The sequence below is a fragment of the Bolinopsis microptera genome, chromosome 8, assembly GCF_026151205.1.
Source record: "Bolinopsis microptera isolate Bmic1 chromosome 8, MBARI_Bmic_1.0, whole genome shotgun sequence".
NCBI classification, from domain to species: Eukaryota; Metazoa; Ctenophora; class Tentaculata; order Lobata; family Bolinopsidae; genus Bolinopsis; species Bolinopsis microptera.
Window position 1 is genome coordinate 17,212,830 of NC_087079.1, and position 23,643 is coordinate 17,236,472.

The 23,643-nt window shown below is 37.2% G+C and overlaps 2 protein-coding genes across 2 annotated transcripts in view; both read right to left on the reverse strand.

Annotated features, from left to right (window-relative positions):
* The window catches only part of LOC134819414 (uncharacterized), a 61,879-nt gene that overhangs the window by 11,171 nt on the left and 27,065 nt on the right, over positions 1-23,643 (reverse strand). The gene's annotated exons all lie outside the window — the stretch shown is intronic.
* LOC134819388 (aminomethyltransferase, mitochondrial-like) lies at positions 333-21,912 on the reverse strand. The gene is made up of 9 exons (XM_063829327.1): positions 21,807-21,912; positions 17,540-17,668; positions 13,221-13,305; positions 12,118-12,281; positions 10,534-10,615; positions 7,672-7,814; positions 7,241-7,424; positions 3,072-3,233; positions 333-1,019 (listed from the first exon to the last, which is right to left on the reverse strand). The coding sequence occupies exons 1-9, from the start codon at positions 21,885-21,887 to the stop codon at positions 838-840; spliced, it is 1,212 nt and encodes a 403-aa protein (XP_063685397.1). The 5' UTR covers positions 21,888-21,912; the 3' UTR covers positions 333-837.

Genomic DNA, 23,643 nt, shown 5'->3' on the forward strand with positions numbered 1-23,643 from the left:
TTAATTTGATGGGAATTAATTGTGGTTTCGCGGATATTATTATTAAGCATGATATCATGAAATGATCAGAGCTTGCAACCAATAATAATATAATATTGCAACCAATAATATATGTTTAGTTGAGTTATTCTATTGATGCAATTTGAAATTTCAGTCTTGCCGTTATATGACCACTAGGTATTTCAATATCTAAGTCTCTTGTTGCTGTTATTGGCATTGCTATCATTTACCTATTTCACATAGAATGAACAACAATTTTGCTGACTTCCTAACAAAAAGCTAGACATGACAAAAATATTGTGGTATACTTATAGTAAACTGAAACATCTGTAATCTTAAAAATGTGTAAAAAAACCTTAGAATCATTTTAAAATTCGAAAATAGTTCTGATGGTATTAATTATGAGTGCATAAACAAGAAACAACTTATGAGTTAAGTATCAACACCACGAGTATATAATATCTCAATTTCAACTTGAAATTTATCATTCAAACGATATCTTTAATTTCCAACTGTTGCAGTAAGTTGGCTACGCTGCAACGGAATAACCTGACATCGAAACTCATCATGGAGTAGTTAGCGTGGAATAACACAAATATTGACAAGAATGGTTAGGCTTTCAAAAGGGCAATGAAAGAAGAATGAGTCTCATAACTCTGGAATATGAATGAGATAAATTTGGAGAGTCTCTCATAGAGTTAATCTCACTAAAGTTACGCAAAATCTAATGTAACGAAATAATCCAAATGCTTCAAAATTTATGTAAAACAACTACCCTAAATACAACTTTATTAATTGCAAGAAGGCTAATATCCAATTAGTTTACTGTAAAACACGTCATTTAGGTGGATTGTAGTATTGAGTAGGTACGAAGGGCATGGTTACTTTAGTGGCGGGAAACACCCTCTTCCTAACTTGAACAAGTAAAGGGGTGCCGTTCTTTATGTACTTGCTGTCCACGTAAGCCATTGCGATGTTCAGTCCACTACACGGCGAGGGGGATCCACTCGTCACTTCACCTGTATAAGGTTACAGTCACTTCACCTGTATAAGGTTACAGTCACTTCACCTGTATAAGGTTACAGTCACGTGACCTGTATAAGGTTACAGTCACGTGACCTGTATAAGGTTACAGTCACGTGACCTGTATAAGGTTACAGTCACGTGACCTGTATAAGGTTACAGTCACGTGACCTGTATAAGGTTACAGTCACGTGACCTGTATAAGGTTACAGTCACGTGACCTGTATAAGGTTACAGTCACGTGACCTGTATAAGGTTACAGTCACGTGACCTGTATAAGGTTACAGTCACGTGACCTGTATAAGGTTACAGTCACGTGACCTGTATAAGGTTACAGTCACGTGACCTGTATAAGGTTACAGTCACGTGACCTGTATAAGGTTACAGTCACGTGACCTGTATAAGGTTACAGTAACGTGACCTGTATAAGGTTACAGTCACGTGACCTGTATAAGGTTACAGTCACGTGACCTGTATAAGGTTACAGTCACGTGACCTGTATAAGGTTACAGTCACGTGACCTGTATAAGGTTACAGTCACGTGACCTGTATAAGGTTACAGTCACGTGACCTGTATAAGGTTACAGTCACGTGGCCTGTATAAGGTTATAGTCACGTGACCTGCATAAGGTCACAGTCACGTGACCTGTATAAGGTTACAGTCACGTGACCTGTATAAGGTTATAGTCACGTGACCACTTTCAAAAATGTAGGAGAAGGTAGATTTTTAGACTCGATTTTCAAGACGCGTGATTGAAAATCGCTCGCGCAATACAATTACTCATAATCGCTGACCTTTAACCGGCGATAATTTCGGCTAGGAACAATATTTTTTCCATGGGACCAAAAACAACTAATAAATATCACTCCCCTCTACCAGAAACAACTATAAAATCAATTTAGATGAAGACCCCCCGGCCCCCTTAAAGACTCTCGTGAAGGGGGTTAACTGTTAGAACACTTATCTTCCATGAAAAAATATATAATAATAATAATAACATGGTCGTGGATATTTAATTGAGTGTTTAATACACTGTGGATTTTCTTTTATTTTTGACTGTAATATACGCTTTTTGCCCGGTCCTCTTATATCTCTTCCCTTGCTCCGCAAGCCCTGTCTCTTGTTTATACAACTTTTAACTCCTATCAATGTACATATCGGAAAATTAGTGTATTTATTAAGTATACTGTATTGAAAATAGCCTCAGATTTGTGTAATGATTATCTTCTGGACTTTGTGATATACAATTGTTACAGTTGTTTCTCTTGTTTTTTTCCCTTGCTCTGCAAGCTCTGCTTCTTGTATAAACATTGTGTTTAGTATTTTGTATATTCTTGTATTTATTGTGGTAATTTGTGTTTCAGATTTCAGTATTAGTAATAGGTGTTTGCATAATTACTGTATTATACACTCTGTGGCCAGCTCTTGTGTGTCCCATCTCTTGCAAGCCCTGTTTCTTGTTTATAGTTTTTTTATTTTTTATCAAGACACTTATTTCAGAGTTCTACACGAAGACTTATCAGATCCCTAGGATGTTTTATATTATTACTTCGGATTTGTGTAAAGTTTGATAATAATATATTAAGACTAGTGTAACCCGTGCCTACGGCCGGGACTTCGCTATCGCAGTTGAAATGCAAAAGTATAATCCCGCCTATTACATGTTACAGGGTGATCACGATACATTGAAACAGTTTTAAATGTCTATAATAATTTGTATGAAGGAACTGTCTACTATATTTTCCACTAATTTTTTTGCTAATCGGTTAAGATTTTGTTAAAAACCAGTTCAGATTCGGATATTTTACAAACTTGAACATAGGTCATGAAATTTCGTATCTTTTGCTGCAAGGCTCGTCAAACATGCTATTGCCTAATTTGAGAATGATCCAAGCTCGTTTGTCGCCAAAAGGTTCCTTTAACATACCTTTCAGCCCAACAAGAATTGCACCGGTTAGCAAATATATGTTGCTTTATGTATTATTCTAAATTTTGCTTCTTGGCGGTCTAGTGTAATCGATCTTGAATTTCTAATCATTAGACAAACCGATAGTTTCTCCCTCCAAGTTGAGAACAGGATAGCCGGGCCGAGCAGGTGCTCTTTCTACCACCAGACCTACTCTTCTTTTTCCCGTTTTAGGCTTCGCAATGAACTGTCCCATGATCTTTTCAGCACCAGGGAAGTCCCTTGCCGCTCGGCGTCTTTTACCTGTGGTAGGAAATCTTACATCTTTATCCAATAAGGCATGTCAAAAAAGCAATCTATGGTTTTGGAATTTCGGACAAATCCGGACAGGAGGGGGGGGGGGTTTATGAATATTTTGGCAGAATTAACGAAAAAGTCCCATTTATTTCAACTCTTTGACACTAATTGTTTTAAAGTTTTAAGAGAACTCTCCTTAAATTATTTTAATGCAGTCACTCAGATAAGATTATACCAGGACACTTCAACAAAGACACATACTCTGCCCACAATAAGGGGCCATAATTGTTTCAACTATGTAACTGTATAGAATTATTATTATTATTATTGACACTAATTACTCTGTAAGTTTAGATCCTTGCATTTTGAACGAGAAGGCGATTCCCAGAGCAGCTCATGAGAGCCGAGACACAACTCGCATATTCTCCTACTGCCTTAAAACTTATTCGATTGGATGGCTGCTTAAGTACTTAAATGTGGTTTTGAAAATTCGGACACACCCGAACAGGGGTAAGATACTGCACTTAGCTATAGCATTGTTCACGTTACCAGATTGTTTACGTTTTGTGTCTCGTCCTCGCGGGCTATATTATTCATATAGCCCAGCGGGCTGAAACATGTCATTCGCTCGCGGGCTGTATCATCAGCGGGCTGAAAAATTCCGGGCCCTTTTACTAGCGGGCTGTGCGGGCCTGCTGTAGCAAAAAGAGCCTGCTAATGAATATACTTTAATATAATTTAAGATACCTATATCCGTATCTTTTTGGAGGCCTAAATAAAAATCGATGCCCACAATAAGCTTGAAATGCAATTCTTAATCGATTCCGAAAATTTCATGCAAAAATATTGAAAACTGATGGATTTATTTTAATTTTAATGAAGTAATTTAGGCTAATATCCCAAACCGAGATATGTGCAATTTTGTTCATGATGATTGAAGGACGAAGGTATATAGATATCTTTCACATAAAGTTAGTGTCATTCAAAAATATTGAAATTTGATCGATTTTTGGGCAAAAGCTTTCAAATTTGGTGTGTATGCCCAAATATGGGCATATGGTTTTAAGCTCATAAATCAGCCACTTTTTGACCAAACTGGATGTAAATTCATGTACTACTCCAAAAACAGGCTTATCTTGCAAATCTAAACGAAGAATACAGCTCGAATAATTTTGGGTATATCAAAGTATATTAGAATGTAGGTTTTTTCCCGATTTGAGGGCGGGAATATACTTAAAGGGGACATACACCAAAACCTTTTTTGCCGGGACCCGGGATTTGACTTCATATTATGAAAGTATAGATTACAACTGTAAGATTTGAGGCATTGAAAAATTCTTTTGAGAGTACGCACATTCGAAAAAAAAATTATTTTCTTTTTCGAAAGTTTGGACCAATTCCAAAGAAGGGCGACCTTAGCGAACCAATGAACTATCGGGGAATAAGCTTGTCATCCCTAGTTGCCAAGTCTCTAAACAAGATGGTTCTAAACCGGTTGAAGCCAGAAATCGAGACAATTCTGCGTAGAAACCAGAATGGATTCAGACCAGGAAGGTCAACAACTCAACAGATATTGGTACTGAGACGTCTTATAGAGGGTGTCAAGAGTCGGAAACTGCCAGCTGTTCTGACATTTATAGACTTTAAGAAGGCTTTCGACAGTGTACATCGTGGGAAAATGCTAAAGATTCTAGAAGCTTACGGCATTCCAGTCAAAATCGTGCAGCTTATACGGCTCATGTACGAGAAGACAATGGCCAAAGTCCTAACTCCAGACGGAGAAACTGAATTGTTCGAGATACTTGCAGGTGTGTTACAGGGTGATACCTTAGCAATAGTCATCGACTACTGTATGAGGCAAGCCATAGGCGATGATGCGGAGCGACTTGGACTCACCCTCGAACGTAGAAAAAGCAGAAGAGTGGGGCCCAAGATCATCACCGATGTGGACTTTGCAGATGATATAGCACTTATATCTGAGGACATGGACAAGGCTAACGAGTTCCTGCTCAGAGTAGAATCGGCGGCAGCAAGCGTGGGACTACACATAAACGAAGGCAAGACCAAGGTCATGACACTGAATATGGAGGATCGATCTAGCGACCTACAAAGTCGATCCGGGGAAGCCATAGAAAATGTAGATGATTTCATCTACTTAGGCTCCTGGATTGAGAGCACAGATAGGGAGATAAGGGTTAGAAAGGGAAAAGCGTGGGGTGCCCTACATAGACTGAAGGATATCTGGAAATCCAAACTCTCAAAGAGCCTAAAGATTAGATTGTTCATAGCGGCTTGTGAATCAGTACTGCTCTACGGATCAGAAACCTGGACACTGACAAAGGCTCAAGAGAAAAGTTTGGACGGGACATACACAAAGATGTTGCGTATGGTGCTGGGTATCTCATGGAAGGACAAGGTCAGCAATATAACTTTGTATGGTAGCCTCCCAAGGCTGTCAAACAAGTTACGAAGCAGGAGATTAAAAATGGCGGGACACTGCATCCGACATCCTGAGCTACTTGCCAGTGATTTAGTCTTATGGGAACCTACGCACGGTAGAGCACAGCAAGGCCGACCAAGACAAAGCTACTTGTCTATGTTACTGAAGGAAGTTGGGACAAACTCTAAAGAGGAACTGCGAACCCTGATGCGGGACAGGGATATATGGAGGGGGTTTTCTGGCGTAGATCGGACTTAGCTCCGACATAGTAGTTGAGAAGTCTGTCACTGTAATACCGATATTTCAGTCATTTTAAACGATTTTTGGCTGATTTTTTTACTGAACATTATTAACAATCCGTACAAGAAGCCCTGTAAAGAATTTTATAATTAAAGAATATATGACGAAGTTACAGACCAAACAAGGTCGAGAGAAGCAAAATTGAAATTTTTGTAAAAATCAAAGTTGTATATTTTACCATTCACCCAGGTCATAAGATATCGCTTCAAAAATTCTTGTGAGTGTAGCTGATGATCATATCCAACTTTTTGGAACAGGATTTCTCTCAATTTTGAGTTTTAAGGTATGAAATGTGGCCTCAAACGACTTGGTAAAATTCATCGTAAAAAAGGGCCAAACATGGCAGATTTAAGGCTTAAAATGCCTATAACTCAAAAAGCATCAATTTTTTTTGAAATAATTTTTACAGAATCGTGATCAGCTTGAGAAGACGAATCTTTTAGTACCAAATTTATAATAGTTTAAAACACAAAATTTATAAAAAAATGTGTACAATTTGTACAAAATTTATACAAGGGGGGACCCTTGTGTTCAAGCTAGAAAATTATTTAAGACAATTTGTCTTCTAAAATAACCTATTTGGTACTAAAAGATTCGTCTTCTCAAGCTGATTACGATTCTGTAAAAATTATTTCAAAAAAATTGATGCTTTTTGAGTTATAGGCATTTTAAGCCTTAAATCTGCCATGTTTGGCCCTTTTTTACGATGAATTTTACTAAGTCGTTTGAGGCCATATTTCATACTTTAAAACTCAAAATTGAGAGAAATCCTGTTCCAAAAAGTTGGATATGATCATCAGCTACACTCACAAGAATTTTTGAAGCGATATCTTATGACCTGGGTGAATGGTAACATATACAACTTTGATTTTTACAAAAATTTCAATTTTGCTTCTCTCGACCTTGTTTGGTCTGTAACTTCGTCATCTATTCTTTAATTATAAAATCCTTTACAGGGCTTCTTGTACGGATTGTTAATAATGTTCAGTAAAAAAATCAGCCAAAAATCGTTTAAAATGACTGAAATATCGGTATTACAGTGACAGACTTCTCAAAATTTCCAAAACTTTCGAAAAAGAAAATAATTTTTTTTTCGAATGTGCGTACTCTCAAAAAAATTTTTCAATGCCTCAAATCTTACAGTTGTAATCTATACTTTTATAATATGAAGTCAAATCCCGGGTCCCGGCAAAAAAGGTTTTGGTGTATGTCCCCTTAATATACTTTAATATGGTCAGCACTCAGCCCGCCATTGCCAGTAAAATTTACTCACTGATCGTCCACATCAGAGCTCCCTCCACAGGTGTAGTGGTCTCATTAATATCGTTACCATAAAGACAGAGACCAGCCTCCAGTCTCAAGCTGTCTCTAGCACCAAGACCAGCTAGTTTCACCTCGTCACTCACACTCATCAGTCTCTCCACCAACTCCACTGCAGCGTCATCTGGCACTGAGATCTGCAAAAGAATGAAGGTTAGTCTCTCCACCAACTCCACTGCAGCGTCATCTGGCACTGAGATCTGGTAAAGAATGAAGGTTAGTCTCTCCACCAACTCCACTGCAGCGTCATCTGGCACTGAGATCTGGAAAAGAAGGTGAGAGACAAGGTTACTTAGCGTCATGGCCTAGCTACAGTGTAGCTACAGTGTAGCTGCTACACTTTGTTTCTCAAATATCACGGAACAGCAGCACTACTACACTTACCTCTACGCCGTCCTCGCCGGTATACCCGCACCGGGTAACCCGGCAAGGTATTCCCCACACGTCAACTAACGCTGTGTGGTTAAAATACAGCTCAGACAAATCTTCTTTTATTCCTTGTTGTAGAAATGACGCCACCTTCGGTCCTGTATGATTCTTCATTAGAATTCAGTTGGGGGGGGGGGGGGGGGGGGCCCTCAGTTGACAGATTACAAACTGACTGGACAATCTAAATGGACATGTTCATTTGGAGTTGAGGTAAATATTAGTACCCCTGTTGAAAGGTACGGTGTAGTTAATTTTGTCAAACTAAGAGATTATATAAACTCTTGTTGGCTACGATAATCGTCTCGTCCTCTAGGCAAACTTTGTCACATATCGTCATCGATATCTTAATCAGGTGATAAGATATAAGACCCGTTTGGCCACTTTTTTTCCTTACTCTTGCTGAGGGCAAAAATATCGTAGGGAATAAGTAATCGGGTTTGGATAAATGAGGTGGCCCGACGGCGCTACGTTGATGACAAAAGTCTGCTCCTTCGCAATATAGACCACTAAACGTTTTTGATAGAGAATTAGAATTAGAATCAAATTTACATAGCAATATAATATAAATAGTAAACAATTTAAAGACGCTTCAATCTGCTGTGCATGACATTTAAATCAGTTAAAAACTGTTAATAGAGTACCATTCTAATATAAGGGCATATTAGATACCCACTTTGATATATCGTCAGAATCATGGTTTATTCCGTCACACCTTCAAGAGAATATATGAGCAATGTTTAGAATTAGGGCACCCTGACAATCAAATGTTAGCAACATTTGAACATTTCAACAGATGTGCAGCGTATATATAGACCTGTAGAGTGAAGTGTTACAGTGTACAGTGTACAGTGTTGCAGTGTACAGTGTTACGGTGTTGCATTGGTGACAGTTACAGTAATGTTATTCAAATCTCAAACAGAAATGCGGTCGCTTTTCTTTTAGTCTTTTGTGGATGGCCGCTCAATTTCCCGATCCGTAATCACAGTGCTGCCAAGCATGACCGTTGCCCTTATACCTCCCATACTATTATACCCCCTTTACTGTTTTTTCAGGCATTAAGGCTCATTGAAAGTCGTTCAGCAGGTTTATTTTTAGTTCGAAACATTACTGTAAGTGTCACCATTCATTCACAGGTTACGAATTTTAATAAGTTTCGATTAATTACAATTACATGCTGTAAAAATCTCTTTGGGTTGTTGCCCCTATCGTCAATCATTTCTGGTATAGCTGTAAGAAATGTGCAGGGGTAATGTGAATTTTCTGTCGTTTTGACATCAAAACGTGTTACGTCGTGGTTTATAGACCATCAAAACGTGTTACGTCGTGGTTTATAGACCACCCCAGTGGAAAGTCATGTTATCATCCACATGGGGAAAATCTTGCACCAACGCTGCCCAAATGACCTGAGGATTCATTTTTATACTCAATCAAGACACGGAATCAAGGCCACCATTCCAAGTCTTAACAAGAGCAGTACTCAACGTCAACAGTCATTGTATGATGGTTCATTTGCAGTAATGGGGCCACGTTTATGGAACACCATTCCATCAGATCTTTACCTCATTGAAAACACACTGCTGTTCAAAGCAAAGCTATCAGCATTTCTTAAACCGTTTCCAGATAACCCATTTGTTAGAAATTACAGCTGCCCTAATGAAAATTCGTTGCTGAAGTATGAATAAACCAGCGGCGATGCTGCAAGGGCAGTCGAACTATTCGTTGCGGGAGGGGGGTCATACACTTAGTACCGTACGTGACGTTGGGGGGGGGGGGGGGGGGGTCATATTTTCTTCAAAAACACAGTTAGTAAATGGGACATTTCCCAGAAAAACAGTTCTAGTACATGGTTCCAACTTCCAAAGGGGGTGTCCAACCCCAAAAAACCCCATTTTACCTTTTTAACTTTAATTTTGGGAATGGATTTTTTGGGTTTTTGTAACTTTTTATCTAATTCGACTACATTGAAAACAAAACCCCTACTAAATAGTGGATACAATTTGCCCATTTCCCAATGTTTATTGTTTAATGACCTGTTTAAAGCAATTTATGGGCGGGTATTATATTTTATATACCAAGAAACAGTTAGTACCGTGATTTCTCAACAGGTTGTACCACAAAAGCCGGAAAAAGGGGTGGGTGTCTTAATTATTATCCGAAAAAACAGTTAGTACCGCGAAAGAGGTGGGTGGGTCTTTTGACAAAATTCCAAAATTACACTTAGTCGACGTCACGTACAGAACTTAGTACCTGATCCCCCCCCCACCCGTTCGTTGACCCAGTATAGCAATATACGTAATACGAATCCAAAGTTAGTACTATTAACGCTGAATAATTAACGTGGTATTAGCACAGCTGAAAAGTGAAACATTTCTTTTGCCGCGAAATCTTCAAATAAGGCTGCACTCCCGCTGCACTTGCAGTATAATTTTACAACTTAATGAAAAAACTTTATAAAATTATGAATTTTCCACAACTAATCAGTAATACCAAATAGTATAAGCAATGACTAAAGAATAAAAATGTATAATAGTTGAATCGAGAAAACGGTCGCATTTATAGTTAACATTATCGATTATAGTGCGGGTATAGTGCCTAACAACAATACATTTTCCTCCTGGGCAGTACTGCACATATGTAAGTATGGGTCACGTGGCTAATGTTCAGAACTTTTGAACATGCTAGGTTAAATTTTGCCACTAATGTCAAAAAAGCTATTATTTCATTTGTGTTAAATACCCATAACCTCAACTTCAAATGAACATTTCCAAATAGTTCAACAGAATGCATGGAATAACTAATTTAATTGTATAGCCTCACCCTGTACTGCAATGAGGCTATGCTGTGGTTTCACCTCCACTGTGATATCCAGCCCCGACCTGACCGCTGCATCTCTTCGCTCCTGAACAACATTACCTTTCAAAAGTAGGTACGCAAAAAACAATTTCTCGAAAAATATATAATTTGTTGGCTTCCCAGTGGGAAAAGAGAAAGCGGAGAGACACAAAGCTTTTCTAACATGACCATGTTATGACATGGTTATGACATGGTTAAGTTATGACATGGTTAAGTTATGACATGGTTAGGTTGTGACATGGTTGTGACATGGTTAAGTTGTGACATGGTTAAGTTGTGACATGGTTAAGTTGTGACATGGTTAAGTTGTGACATGGTTAAGTTGTGACATGGTTAAGTTGTGACATGGTTAAGTTGTGACATGGTTAAGTTGTGACATGGTTAAGTTGTGACATGGTTAAGTTATGACATGGTTAAGTTGTGACATGGTTAAGTTGTGACATGGTTAAGTTGTGACATGGTTAAGTTGTGACATGGTTAAGTTGTGACATGGTTAAGTTGTGACATGGTTATGACATGGTTAAGTTGTGACATGGTTAAGTTGTGACATGGTTAAGTTGTGACATGGTTAAGTTGTGACATGGTTATGACATGGTTAAGTTGTGACATGGTTAAGTTGTGACATGGTTAAGTTGTGACATGGTTAAGTTGTGACATGGTTAAGTTGTGACATGGTTAAGTTGTGACATGGTTATGACATGGTTAAGTTGTGACATGGTTAAGTTGTGACATGGTTAAGTTGTGACATGGTTATGACATGGTTAAGTTGTGACATGGTTAAGTTGTGACATGGTTATGACATGGTTAAGTTGTGACATGGTTAAGTTGTGACATGGTTAAGTTGTGACATGGTTAAGTTGTGACATGGTTATGACATGGTTAAGTTGTGACATGGTTAAGTTGTGACATGGTTAAGTTGTGACATGGTTAAGTTGTGACATGGTTAAGTTGTGACATGGTTAAGTTGTGACATGGTTAAGTTGTGACATGGTTAAGTTGTGACATGGTTATGACATGGTTAAGTTGTGACATGGTTATGACATGGTTAAGTTGTGACATGGTTAAGTTGTGACATGATTAAGTTGTGACATGATTAAGTTGTGACATGGTTAAGTTGTGACATGGTTATGACATGGTTGAGTTGTGACATGGTCATGCTGTCGGTATTCTAGTCTATGACCGAAAGTTAAAGTCTCATAAAAAATATTGAAATTTACTCATTTAAGGGGCCAACAGCTATCACATTTTGTTTGTGTTTCCAAATATGGGCATATAGTTTTTGGCTCATAACACGGCCATTTTTTGTCCAAACTGGATGTAAATTCATGTATGAGTTCAGGGGAGTAACAACTGGCTTATCTTGTAAATCTGAACGAAGAATATAAAACTACTAATTGTAGGTATATTAAAGTACATTAAAATGTAGGTTTTTTCCGATTTTGACCCGGGGATATACTTTAATATACTTTAATATGGTTGCCCCACCCCCCAATTTTGGGTTTTGGTGAAAAATACATTCAGCTATTTTATCTATACTTAATTACTTACACTGATATGAGCGAAGTCTTTCTCAGCGCAGCCAGCATTACAGACTAGGTTAAGAAAACCAGCAGAAGATTTGTGAACAATACAGTCGTCAATAATACCACCTTCCTCGTTAGTCATCAGAGAGAGTGTGCCGGTATCTAATGCCAGTGACTCCACATCAGCCACTGAAATACAATAGTTAGTCATCAGAGAGAGTGTGCCGGTGTCTAATGCCAGTGACTCCACATCAGCCACTGAAATACAATTCTAAATGTGGGGAGTTACTGTCATTATTAAAAATTCCCAAATCTTTGCACAAATCATATAATAATAGCCGGCTAGCTACAAACGATATAATAGCCGGCTAGCTACAAACGATATAATAGCCGGCTAGCTACAAACGATATAATAGCCGGCTAGCTACAAACGATATAATAGCCGGCTAGCTACAAACGATATAATAGCCGGCTAGCTACAAACGATATAATAGCCGGCTAGCTACAAACGATATAATAGCCGGCTAGCTACAAACGATATAATAGCCGGCTAGCTACAAACGATATAATAGCCGGCTAGCTACAAACGATATAATAGCCGGCTAGCTACAAACGATATAATAGCCGGCTAGCTACAAACGATATAATAGCCGGCTAGCTACAAACGATATAATAGCCGGCTAGCTACAAACGATATAATAGCCGGCTAGCTACAAACGATATAATAGCCGGCTAGCTACAAACGATATAATAGCCGGCTAGCTACAAACGATATAATAGCCGGCTAGCTACAAACGATATAATAGCCGGCTAGCTACAAACGATATAATAGCCGGCTAGCTACAAACGATATAATAGCCGGCTAGCTACAAACGATATAATAGCTGGCTAGCTACAAACGATATAATAGCCGGCTAGCTACAAACGATATAATAGCCGGCTAGCTAAAACGATATAATAGCCGGCTAGCTACAAACGATATAATAGCCGGCTAGCTACAAACGATATAATAGCCGGCTAGCTACAAACCATATAATAGCCGGCTAGCTACAAACGATATAATAGCCGGCTAGCTACAAACGATATAATAGCCGGCTAGCTACAAATCAGAGAAAACATGTTATTTACCAAGAATGGATTCAATAAACTTTATCCTATCTTTTCCGTGGATGTGAAGCTGTAGCATGTGGCTGACATCGAATATGCTAACACCCTGAGAGAGAGTACAGTGTGGGCCAAAAGTAACGTTTTAAATTAATTACAACACTACAAATCTATTACATTTATCGAGAATTATGTAATGTAACGCGATGGAAGTATTTTATCCTGTCCAAACCCAGGATGCACGACATAAACAATTTGTTTTAACTTGTTAAGCATTATAACAACCCCTAGTTTCATATTTGGGACCTGTAAATTTGCGGATGGTATGCTGTAATTACTAATTCGAGGATTCCGTCGCCAAAATTCGAATATTTTAAACCACGCCCATATATTATTAAATTACCTATTATGTTCTTTCCGAACATGCTAGACACCCAATTTTCTGAAATGTCTGTAGATAATAAATTAATAGTAATAATAAATTGAAATTTAATAACACCGCTTTTAAGATAAATCTTATAGTTATACTCAGCAGTGTTTGAACTAGTCATCCCAGAAAATATCATGAATACTGAGCTAAAAAATAACATATACTTGAAATATATCGTCAATACTAAAGCCCGAAAATGGTACTTAAATATATTATGCAAATATCGAATTCCAAATATGACCACAATAGTTATCGATAAAGTTGTTCAAGTTCATCTGGAGACATTTTGAAAAGGTAAGTTTTTAGAAAAGCTTTAAAAAATTCCAAAGATTGAGCAGAGGTGATGGTAACAGGCAGACGATTGTAGATCTTTGGAGCCACTACAGAGAAGCTACGCTCACCAAACTTTGAATTACAAGAAGGACCAATAAGCTTCAATGAGTGACCATGATGAGCATACTTGAACATGTCCTGCAGATAAATTGGTGCCAATCCTAACAGTGACTTGTGAGATAGTAATAAGATTTTGAAGACAATCCTTTTTTTTACATCTAACCAGTGAAGCTTTATCAGGTCATCATCAAGATGGTCATGTTTATATTTACCAGTGACAGCTTTTGCAGCAGCATTCTGAAGTAACTGGAGCTGATGCAGCAGCTTCTCGCCAATACCAAAGTACAGACCGTTACAGTAATCTAGACATGACACTACTAGACTGTTAACGATGATCTTAATCTGTTTGGGACTCAGTAGAAATCTGATTTTTCTGATATTACATAACGTATGAAAACATTTCTTCTTGAGATTTACGATCTGTTTATCAAATACCAGCTGATTGTCCATTACTAATCCAAGGTTCTTAACAGTACACACAAACATTACCAAAGTGTTAGGAGCTATATCAACGCCATGAAGTTCTATCTCACTGAGCACTTTACTAGGTCCAAAGACTATGAGTTGTGTTTTAGAATCATTCAGTTGCAGGTAGTACTGTGACATCCAATTCTTTATCCTCTTGCTCCTGATCTGAAAAAATTAGCCAAAACGGATATGAAATGACAAAGTTAACAAGCGTTTTGTGTATCTCGTTAACAAAATTGATTGGGTGATTATGTGACACGACACCTTAAGCCTTAAGGGTTAAGGCCACAGGGGGTCGAGGTCATTTTTGAGATTTTGAGTTATGTTGTAGAGCTCGATCTAAATTTTCAAATGGTTTTGTCCTCAACGAAAAAAAGTTTCCCATCTGTAAATATTACACGTAAAATTTTGAGGTTTACCTGTAATTCTACTTTAAATAAGGTTTTGGCAGAAATCTTTCTTCTTTTACAGTTTACACCTTGTAACTTAGCAAAAGTGTTTGTCAAGGTCTTGTCCAACAGAAATATGAGGCGATTTTTGATATTTTGCTCCTAAGCTGAGATATGAGGTTAACAACAAGTGCGTGTCATGATATTTTCGACTATTTTCGACAGTTAACCTCATAAAAAGAGTAAGAAGCAAAATTTTAAAAATCGCAAAATTTTAAAAATCGCCTCATATTTTCTGACTGTGATTATCTCAGGAACATTAGTTCCAAATTTGAGCTGAAACAGATGAAAGCTCTAGTAGAAGATAGATTTTAAAGGTGTTTTCAGGAGAGCCAAAAGACTGATTTTAAAGAAAATGTGTAATTTTTCAAATAAATAAAGAGCATTATATAATAGTTTTGTTGACGTTGGACGGCCAATTTGTACCCATGGATAAGTTTAACTTAAGATGAGAGCAAAAAAATGTTAAGCCCCCCTGCCCCTGCCCCCCTGCCCCGGCCCCCTCTGCCCCGGCCCCCCCCCCCCTCCTGGCTACGTGCCTGGGCATCTCTGGCCATTTCATCTTGTAGCTGTTTTATTTTCTTTGCACCGATGGATGGTTTACTATACAGCCCCACATCCAGAAAGTTAAAATTTTCCTCGCAGATACAAAGTTTTCCGTGGCACGGCTTGTGGTCAGAGAATTTTTTTAAATTCTGCACTTGGAATGGCCCCCCCCCCCCCCCCCCCCCCCCCCTTGGAATGACAGCACTGATTCTATCAATTCAGGCGTGACTGCCATATAGTCAACTACGCTGGCACCATTGTAGTTGAAAGAGGTATATTCCCCAAAGATGTCTCCCAGTGTATTACCTTTTAGCAGCGATAGCCGAGGAAATCTAACAATAGGTTACCCTGGGGTTAAGTACTTGATCCTTGCTTACTCTCCCGATGGCCGCTAGTTTTTGGATGGCTGGAGGGGATTTCATCAGGTTCAGTGCTAGAGTCATCTTCTTCAAAGTAGAAGTTAGTGTTTAGGTCGCCCACCAGCAAGATCTTGCCAAGATCGGGGTTACATGATAATATGTAGAAAACAATATTGGTATTGTTGGTATTGGTATTGGTATTGTTTTCTACATATTATCATGAAACGGATCGTTTGTTTTAATTTTTCGAATTACATATGTACTAGAAAAACCCGTGGTCACAGGAAGGAAGCTAATAGTATTCTTTGATAGCCAGTTTTAAACGCTTCAAAACATATCCATTACAACCAAAGATACAGCTGATTAAAATATTGCTCGCACTAAACAGAACGTAATATCAACAAAACCGATAAAAATGCCGTTCTAACAATCTTTGCACGTGCACGTGCGTGTAACAACCCTCGTTACCATGGTTACTATGCAACCTTTTGCTTTTTACCTAATTTGCACGTGGGCGGCCGGCGGTCGTACATTATACATTACTAGCAGGAACCGGTATAACCCTAAAATGGTGTCAAGACTCAAGAGACTAAAATAATTATTACCTATTTAATTCGCGTTTTTGGGCTCTAAAACTCCTATTTCTTGGCCTATTTTTATTTTTTCATGCTGATTTGGAGGCCATTAAAGCATTTGACCCAGTTTCAAAAAATAATGCAATAACGGGCTATATAACATGGATCTCGACTTCCACCTAAGATATGCAGGTCAAGAATGGGCTAGCTAACATAGCCCACAAAGTAATTACACTATTTTGGTCTTCACTCCTTTTTAAAAGCAGGGTGATATGGGCCAGGTTACTTGGCCCAACTTATTTCCAATAGACTGATTTGGTCTACCCATTTATAGAACATTCTGTGGGATAGGTAAGCTAACGTAGACCAAAAAATGAAGAAATGGGATAGTTTTTTCCGTTTATCTCAAAACTACCAAAAACTTCTTAGCCCATTCTTGCATGTGCAGGTTCATATACTTGTGGCTGTAAGGTTTACTGGTTTGATGAATAAGTAAATAGATAATACCGTTTAAATTCGGCAATATTTCATACTCATTATATTTATACATAAGTGCGGTTTTCCATTTTCCAAGTGTTATAATATTATATCCGTTGTGATCTTCTTAGCCTGGATTCTGGAATGAAATAAGAAATTTGGCCATGCGTCATCGTCATTTTCCCGCAGCAGATTCAAAAGCATACGTTTCATTGAAAATGTCACAATTTAGCTTTGAATATTGTACTATGCGTGTAGAAGACATGAGTATAGTTCATTTTTTGCTTTCAATATCCTACACAGATAAAAGTTAAGTTAATATTCTGTAACAATGAACTTTAATCTCAAGCGGTTCCACATATCATGATATAAAGGAATACAAGGAATACAAGGAATACAAATTTAAAATCTTAAGCTACAATAGTAACTGTTAAGATAATAACAATATCATAAGATTTGAATTTATTATATTAATATAACTTAAACTAAAGTGAAAAATAAAGATTTTGACAAAAAATATTTTGTTTAAAGTGTACTGATCAGAGCATGAAGCGGATGTCGAGAAAACGGACGTAATTCTATTAAAATTTTCTGCGTATTGAAAGAAACCTGAAACAGATTAAATTTAAGAAATAGATTAAATTACCTTCCTTGTATGGAGATGTGACTCCACATGAGATAAGTCCGGGTAGGAAACCGGAAGTGCCCATCCAGCAAAGTCCACCATTTTGCCACCTTTTTCTAGGTGGAAATCATACAGAGATGTCTTCTTCAGCTGAAACAATCCTTATAATGCACCGTCAAGTCGCTGTGTGTATTTGTATATGTATATACCGTGAAGTCGCTGTGTGTATTTGTAAATGTTTATATCCTTATAATGCACCGTGAAGTCGCTGTGTGTATTTGTATATGTTTATATCCTTATAATGCACCGTGAAGTCGCTGTGTGTATTTGTAAATGTTTATATCCTTATAATGCACCGTCAAGTCTCTGTGTGTATTTGTATATGTTTATATCCTTATAATGCACCGTCAAGTCGCTGTGTGTATTTGTATATGTTTATATCCTTATAATGCACCGTCAAGTCGCTGTGTGTATTTGTAAATGTTTATATCCTTATAATGCACCGTCAAGTCGCTGTGTGTATTTGTAAATGTTTATATCCTTATAATGCACCGTGAAGTCGCTGTGTGTATTTGTATATGTTTATATCCTTATAATGCACCGTCAAGTCGCTGTGTGTATTTGTAAATGTTTATATCCTTATAATGCACCGTCAAGTCGCTGTGTGTATTTGTAAATGTTTATATCCTTATAATGCACCGTCAAGTCGCTGTGTGTATTTGTATATGTTTATATCCTTATAATGCACCGTCAAGTCGCTGTGTGTATTTGTAAATGTTTATACCGTCAAGTCGCTGTGTGTATTTGTAAATGTTTATATCCTTATAATGCACCGTCAAGTCTCTGTGTGTATTTGTAAATGTTTATATCCTTATAATGCACCGTCAAGTCTCTGTGTGTATTTGTAAATGTTTATATCCTTATAATGCACCGTCAAGTCGCTGTGTGTATTTGTATATGTTTATACCGTCAAGTCGCTGTGTGTATTGGTATATGTTTATATCCTTATAATGCACCGTGAAGTCGCTGTGTGTATTTGTAAATGTTTATATCCTTATAATGCACCGTGAAGTCGCTGTGTGTATTTGTAAATGTTTATATCCTTATAATGCACCGTCAAGTCGCTGTGTGTATTTGTAAATGTTTATATCCTTATAATGCACCGTCAAGTCGCTGTGTGTATTTGTATATGTTTATATCCTTATAATGCACCGTCAAGTCGCTGTGTGTATTTGTAAATGTTTATACCGTCAAGTCGCTGTGTGTATTTGTAAATGTTTATATCCTCATAATGCACCGTCAAGTCGCTGTGTGTATTTGTAAATGTTTATATCCTTATAATGCACCGTCAAGTCGCTGTGTGTATTTGTATATGTTTATACCGTCAAGTCGCTGTGTGTATTTGTAAATGTTTATATCCTTATAATGCACCGTCAAGTCGCTGTGTGTATTTGTATATATTTATATCCTTATAATGCACCGTGAAGTCGCTGTGTGTATTTGTATATGTTTATATCCTTATAATGCACCGTGAAGTCGCTGTGTGTATTTGTAAATGTTTATATCCTTATAATGCACCGTCAAGTCGCTGTGTGTATTTGTATATGTTTATATCCTTATAATGCACCGTGAAGTCGCTGTGTGTATTTGTATATGTTTATATCCTTATAATGCACCGTCAAGTCGCTGTGTGTATTTGTAAATGTTTATATCCTTATAATGCACCGTCAAGTCGCTGTGTGTATTTGTATATGTTTATACCGTGAAGTCGCTGTGTGTATTTGTAAATGTTTATATCCTTATAATGCACCGTCAAGTCGCTGTGTGTATTTGTATATGTTTATATCCTTATAATGCACCGTGAAGTCGCTGTGTGTATTTGTAAATGTTTATATCCTTATAATGCACCGTCAAGTCGCTATGTGTATTTGTAAATGTTTATATCCTTATAATGCACCGTGAAGTCGCTGTGTGTATTGGTAAATGTTTATATCCTCATAATGCACCGTGAAGTCGCTGTGTGTATTTGTATATGTTTATATCCTTATAATGCACCGTGAAGTCGCTGTGTGTATTTGTATATGTTTATATCCGCTTTGAACTTTATGGAGTGCACGAAAAGAGGAATATTCAAGCCCCGGCTGGGTGGTTGAATTTGTTTGTTGTCTCAATAAAAGCGGACTTTTCTTTTCAAAGCGAGACTATTTTTATAGTCCGTAGGAAGGACACACTGCTAGCATGTCCGACCTGTTTTGCTGCGCGCGTGGGACACTAAAACGCGCGCGTAACGTGGGAAAATTGTGCACTACCCTACAAAAGTTTCACAAAAACAAGTAATCCCGGTAGATGCAGTAGATGAATCCATAAATTTGGAACATGGGCACATCGAAGTATTGGCTGTATTAATTATTTGAGTGCTGGGAAGCCTCAATTCGGTTTTCAAAGATGGATTTAGTTATAAGCTAGGCCTTAAGAGCCATCAAAAGTCGCATAAAATTACACAGGTTTGAGGTTCATGGAATGAACGGAAATGAACGAAAATTAACAATCTCCTAAAAGTGCTCAGAATGGTTCAAATGGTTCCAAAAATCTAGATACTCAGGAGGATTATTGAGAAAAAATTGGACCACCCTTACACCGGTTCTAGACATGCAGTGATTCCCAAACTTGGTTTGATTGGTCCAAGGACCAATATTAACTCTTTCCGACCAATTTTGAACCAAATATTAATTTTCGTTCATTTCCGTTCATTCCATGAAACTGGGTCATTTTGTGCGACTTTCGATGCCCCCTATACCTAGCTTGCAACTATCATTTACAATTATTTTTGGCACCATTCATGGCTTATTAGGGCAAATAAATTCCACTTTTGTTCCCATGTTCCAGTTTTGTTCATCGGATTCATCAACTCAGTAATCCCTGGAATGTGGATTAGTGATTACTCCCTTAGTGATGTTAGGCCCCTATCTCCCTATTTAAGCTTCTCTGAGAATACAGTTTATAACATGATAATTTCTTATGATCACTAGGGTATCTTCTCAGGTTTCTACTTTTTTCAAGAAAATTCCCGCATGTTCATGAAATGAACCTAATGAACAAACTTTACTGTGTGCCAGAACTGTCTCTTAATAAAGTTAAGACGACCAAAACACCAGAGTCATAGGATGTTTTTGAAATGACTGGTCGGAATATTGATTGTACAGCAAATCGGGGACATCAATTTTGCCGCAAACTTGCACTGGGAGGTATGTATATAATCATATCTCAGAATGAAAAAAATTGATATAATGTTTAAAAAATTAACATTTACGTGAAATGCCAAGATGTCCACTAACCATTTGAAATCTGTCTGTATCGATTTAAGAAGTAGTTCTAAAAAGCTTGAGTCCTCTAGTATGTAGTAACATATTTAAACAGCCCAACAGCATTGTTACAAGGATCAGCTAGACTTATTGCACAAGAAAAAACTATAAAATCAATTTCACTTTCTAATACGCAGGGTTCGATATTAGAAGAGTGAAAACTACACTCTACAACTTTGGGGCAAACATTTGTCACACGAATCCCACAGTATTCGTAAAATTGAATGAAGGGTTGTCATGCCCAATGTGTCGAACTTCGAGATTGGGGACGGGTTCTATAAACAAACAAACAAAGAAACGCATAATGAATATATTAAGCTTCATGTCGCTAAAAAACGGTTTATTATGTTATAATATTACAGTGATGGGAAGCATAATTTGATAATTAGTAACATTTTACTAGGTATTTGTACCTAGCATTATAATCTATCTTTATTTATTAGTGCAGTGTGTAATATATCAATAAACCTTCCCATGAATCCGATATGATACTTTTGTAGTGTTTTCTGGTGGTTTATTGTTAATCGTTGTGTGGTAAATATCATATCCTATGATTACTATATGATATAATTAAAGTTTTAATATTTTCTGAATAGACTTGTTTTTGAGATGATTTAGTAGTTTGTTGCTGGATATTTTCACCTCACCCTTTAGAACCGCTCTGTCATGGTTAGTACCTGACACTTGTGTCAGTTGCTAACCATATGGGTGGTATACAAGCACATTATTTCATTTCATAGTTTAATTTATCAATTTTTGTAGAAATGTTTACGATAACGTGTTATGATGTTTTAGGTATAATTATCTGATTTGATTCATATAGTTCTGCATCAACTTTTAATTCAGTTTAAATTGATTAAAATTGGCATAGTTTATTGTTGCGAATACCCCCCCCCCTACCAATATAATGTTGACTACTGACTTACCTCTTCGATGGATGAAAAGTTTCTTCTCAGGAGAATATGTCGACTGCTTCGCAGAGAATTTCGGCTCAGTAACCCAAACATTGCTAACAGATAGTAAACAGATAACGGATCTGTGCAAAATAGTAATACTAACTCAAAATAATAATAATATGCTATCAATTAGTCCCTAGCGGGATGCGTACATGGTGAAATTAACAATTTACTTGAACAGTTCAGCACCGCGCGCCAACAATTGTTTAATTCAGATTATCGCGCAAAATAACTTTGCGCAGGCAGAAACGTGGGCGATAACTGGGGGCGAGGGCACGTACGGTCGCAAGCTACCATATACAAAAAAAACCTCGTTCGCTAACCCTTGTCCTTGAATCTTTTGTGCCTTCGGCACTTTGAGTCATGGATCGGGAAAAAATGAATTTTAGAGATATGATAAATTACTCCTTTATTAATTAATTTTTATCGATTTAATATTTTCAAAATTCCCAAAAACTCCAAGCAATAACTAATAATTAGTTCATAAATATGATATATATATAATGATTTAATGATATTATCATATCGACAGAAAGCTATTTAGGCTCCGTAATGCCTAAACACATGATCGGCAAAATGTGACTTAGTCCCAATTAAGATTTTACTGATTCGATGACAACTTGTTTAAAAGAAACAAAAGGTTACATAAAATTATAATTGAAGTTTGAAAATCACATTTGAATTTCGATTTAAACGTATGTATCAATGTACATAATATTATTGAATAACGATTGACCGTAATTTTTCAACCCAATAGGAGCACAAGAAATGGAATTAAAATTGAAACACCAATTACTCACAACATAATACACAATATTATGATAGCACTATAGCATGTATAGCACTATAGTACTATAGCATGTATAACAGTATAGCATGTATAGCATGTATAGCACTATAACATGTATTTTACTATAGTACTATAGCATGTATAGCAGTATATCATGTATAGTATGTATAGCATGTATAGCACTATAGCATGTATATTGTATAGCACTATAGCATGTATAGCACTATAGCATGTATAGCACTATAGCATGTATAGCACTATAGCATTTATAGCACTATAGCATGTATACTGTATAGCACTATAGCATGTATAGGTCTATAGCATGTATAGCACTATAGCATGTATAGTGCTATAGCATGTTTAGCACTATATCATATATAGCACTATAGCATGTATAGGTCTATAGCATGTATAGCACTATAGCATGTATAGTGCTATAGCATGTATATCACTATAGCATGTATAGCACTATAGCATGTATAGCATGTATAGCACTATAGCATTTATAGCACTATAGCATGTATAGGTCTATAGCATGTATAGCACTATAGCATGTATAGTGCTTTGACTACCTTCAAATCTCGCGTAAAAACGACCAATTTGGATGTCAAAGTGTCAACTGTTATGATGTTAGTTGATTGATCTGGGATTTTATCTGTTTTAAACCCGACAGTAAAGAAGCGAGAGAATCTTTAGAGAGGTGAGCGTTAACTGATTCAGTCCCAGAAGTGTCTTTGATGTTGAGGTTAAGAAAACAAAGTGGTGTGTTGGTGTCTTGTTCAGTACTCACAGTCCAGGAGAAAGCTGCCAGTTTCGGCAACGAGACCTGATTTTCAGCTATCTGTTGCCTCCAAAACGGTAGCAGCTCCACGATAATCTTTGTAAGAAGACTTGCTAAACTTTTATGGAAATCTTCTGGAAAAAGAGATATGATTTCCTCAGGGCTTGCAATGTTGTTCTGTACAATTTTAGAATTAAAACCACAGAGAGAGTTCAATAAAGTTTCAGTTTCTTGGC

Coding starts and splice junctions, on each gene's coding strand:
- LOC134819388 (XM_063829327.1), bottom strand. CDS start 21,887: ATGTTTGGGTTACTGAGCCGAAATTCTCTGCGAAGCAGTCGACATATT. Junction 10,616..12,117: donor AAGACTTCGCTCATATCAGT/GTAAGTAATTAA, acceptor AATGTTGTTCAG/GAGCGAAGAGATGCAGCGGT. Junction 1,020..3,071: donor CTTGGAGGGAGAAACTATCG/GTTTGTCTAATG, acceptor AACCTTATACAG/GTGAAGTGACGAGTGGATCC.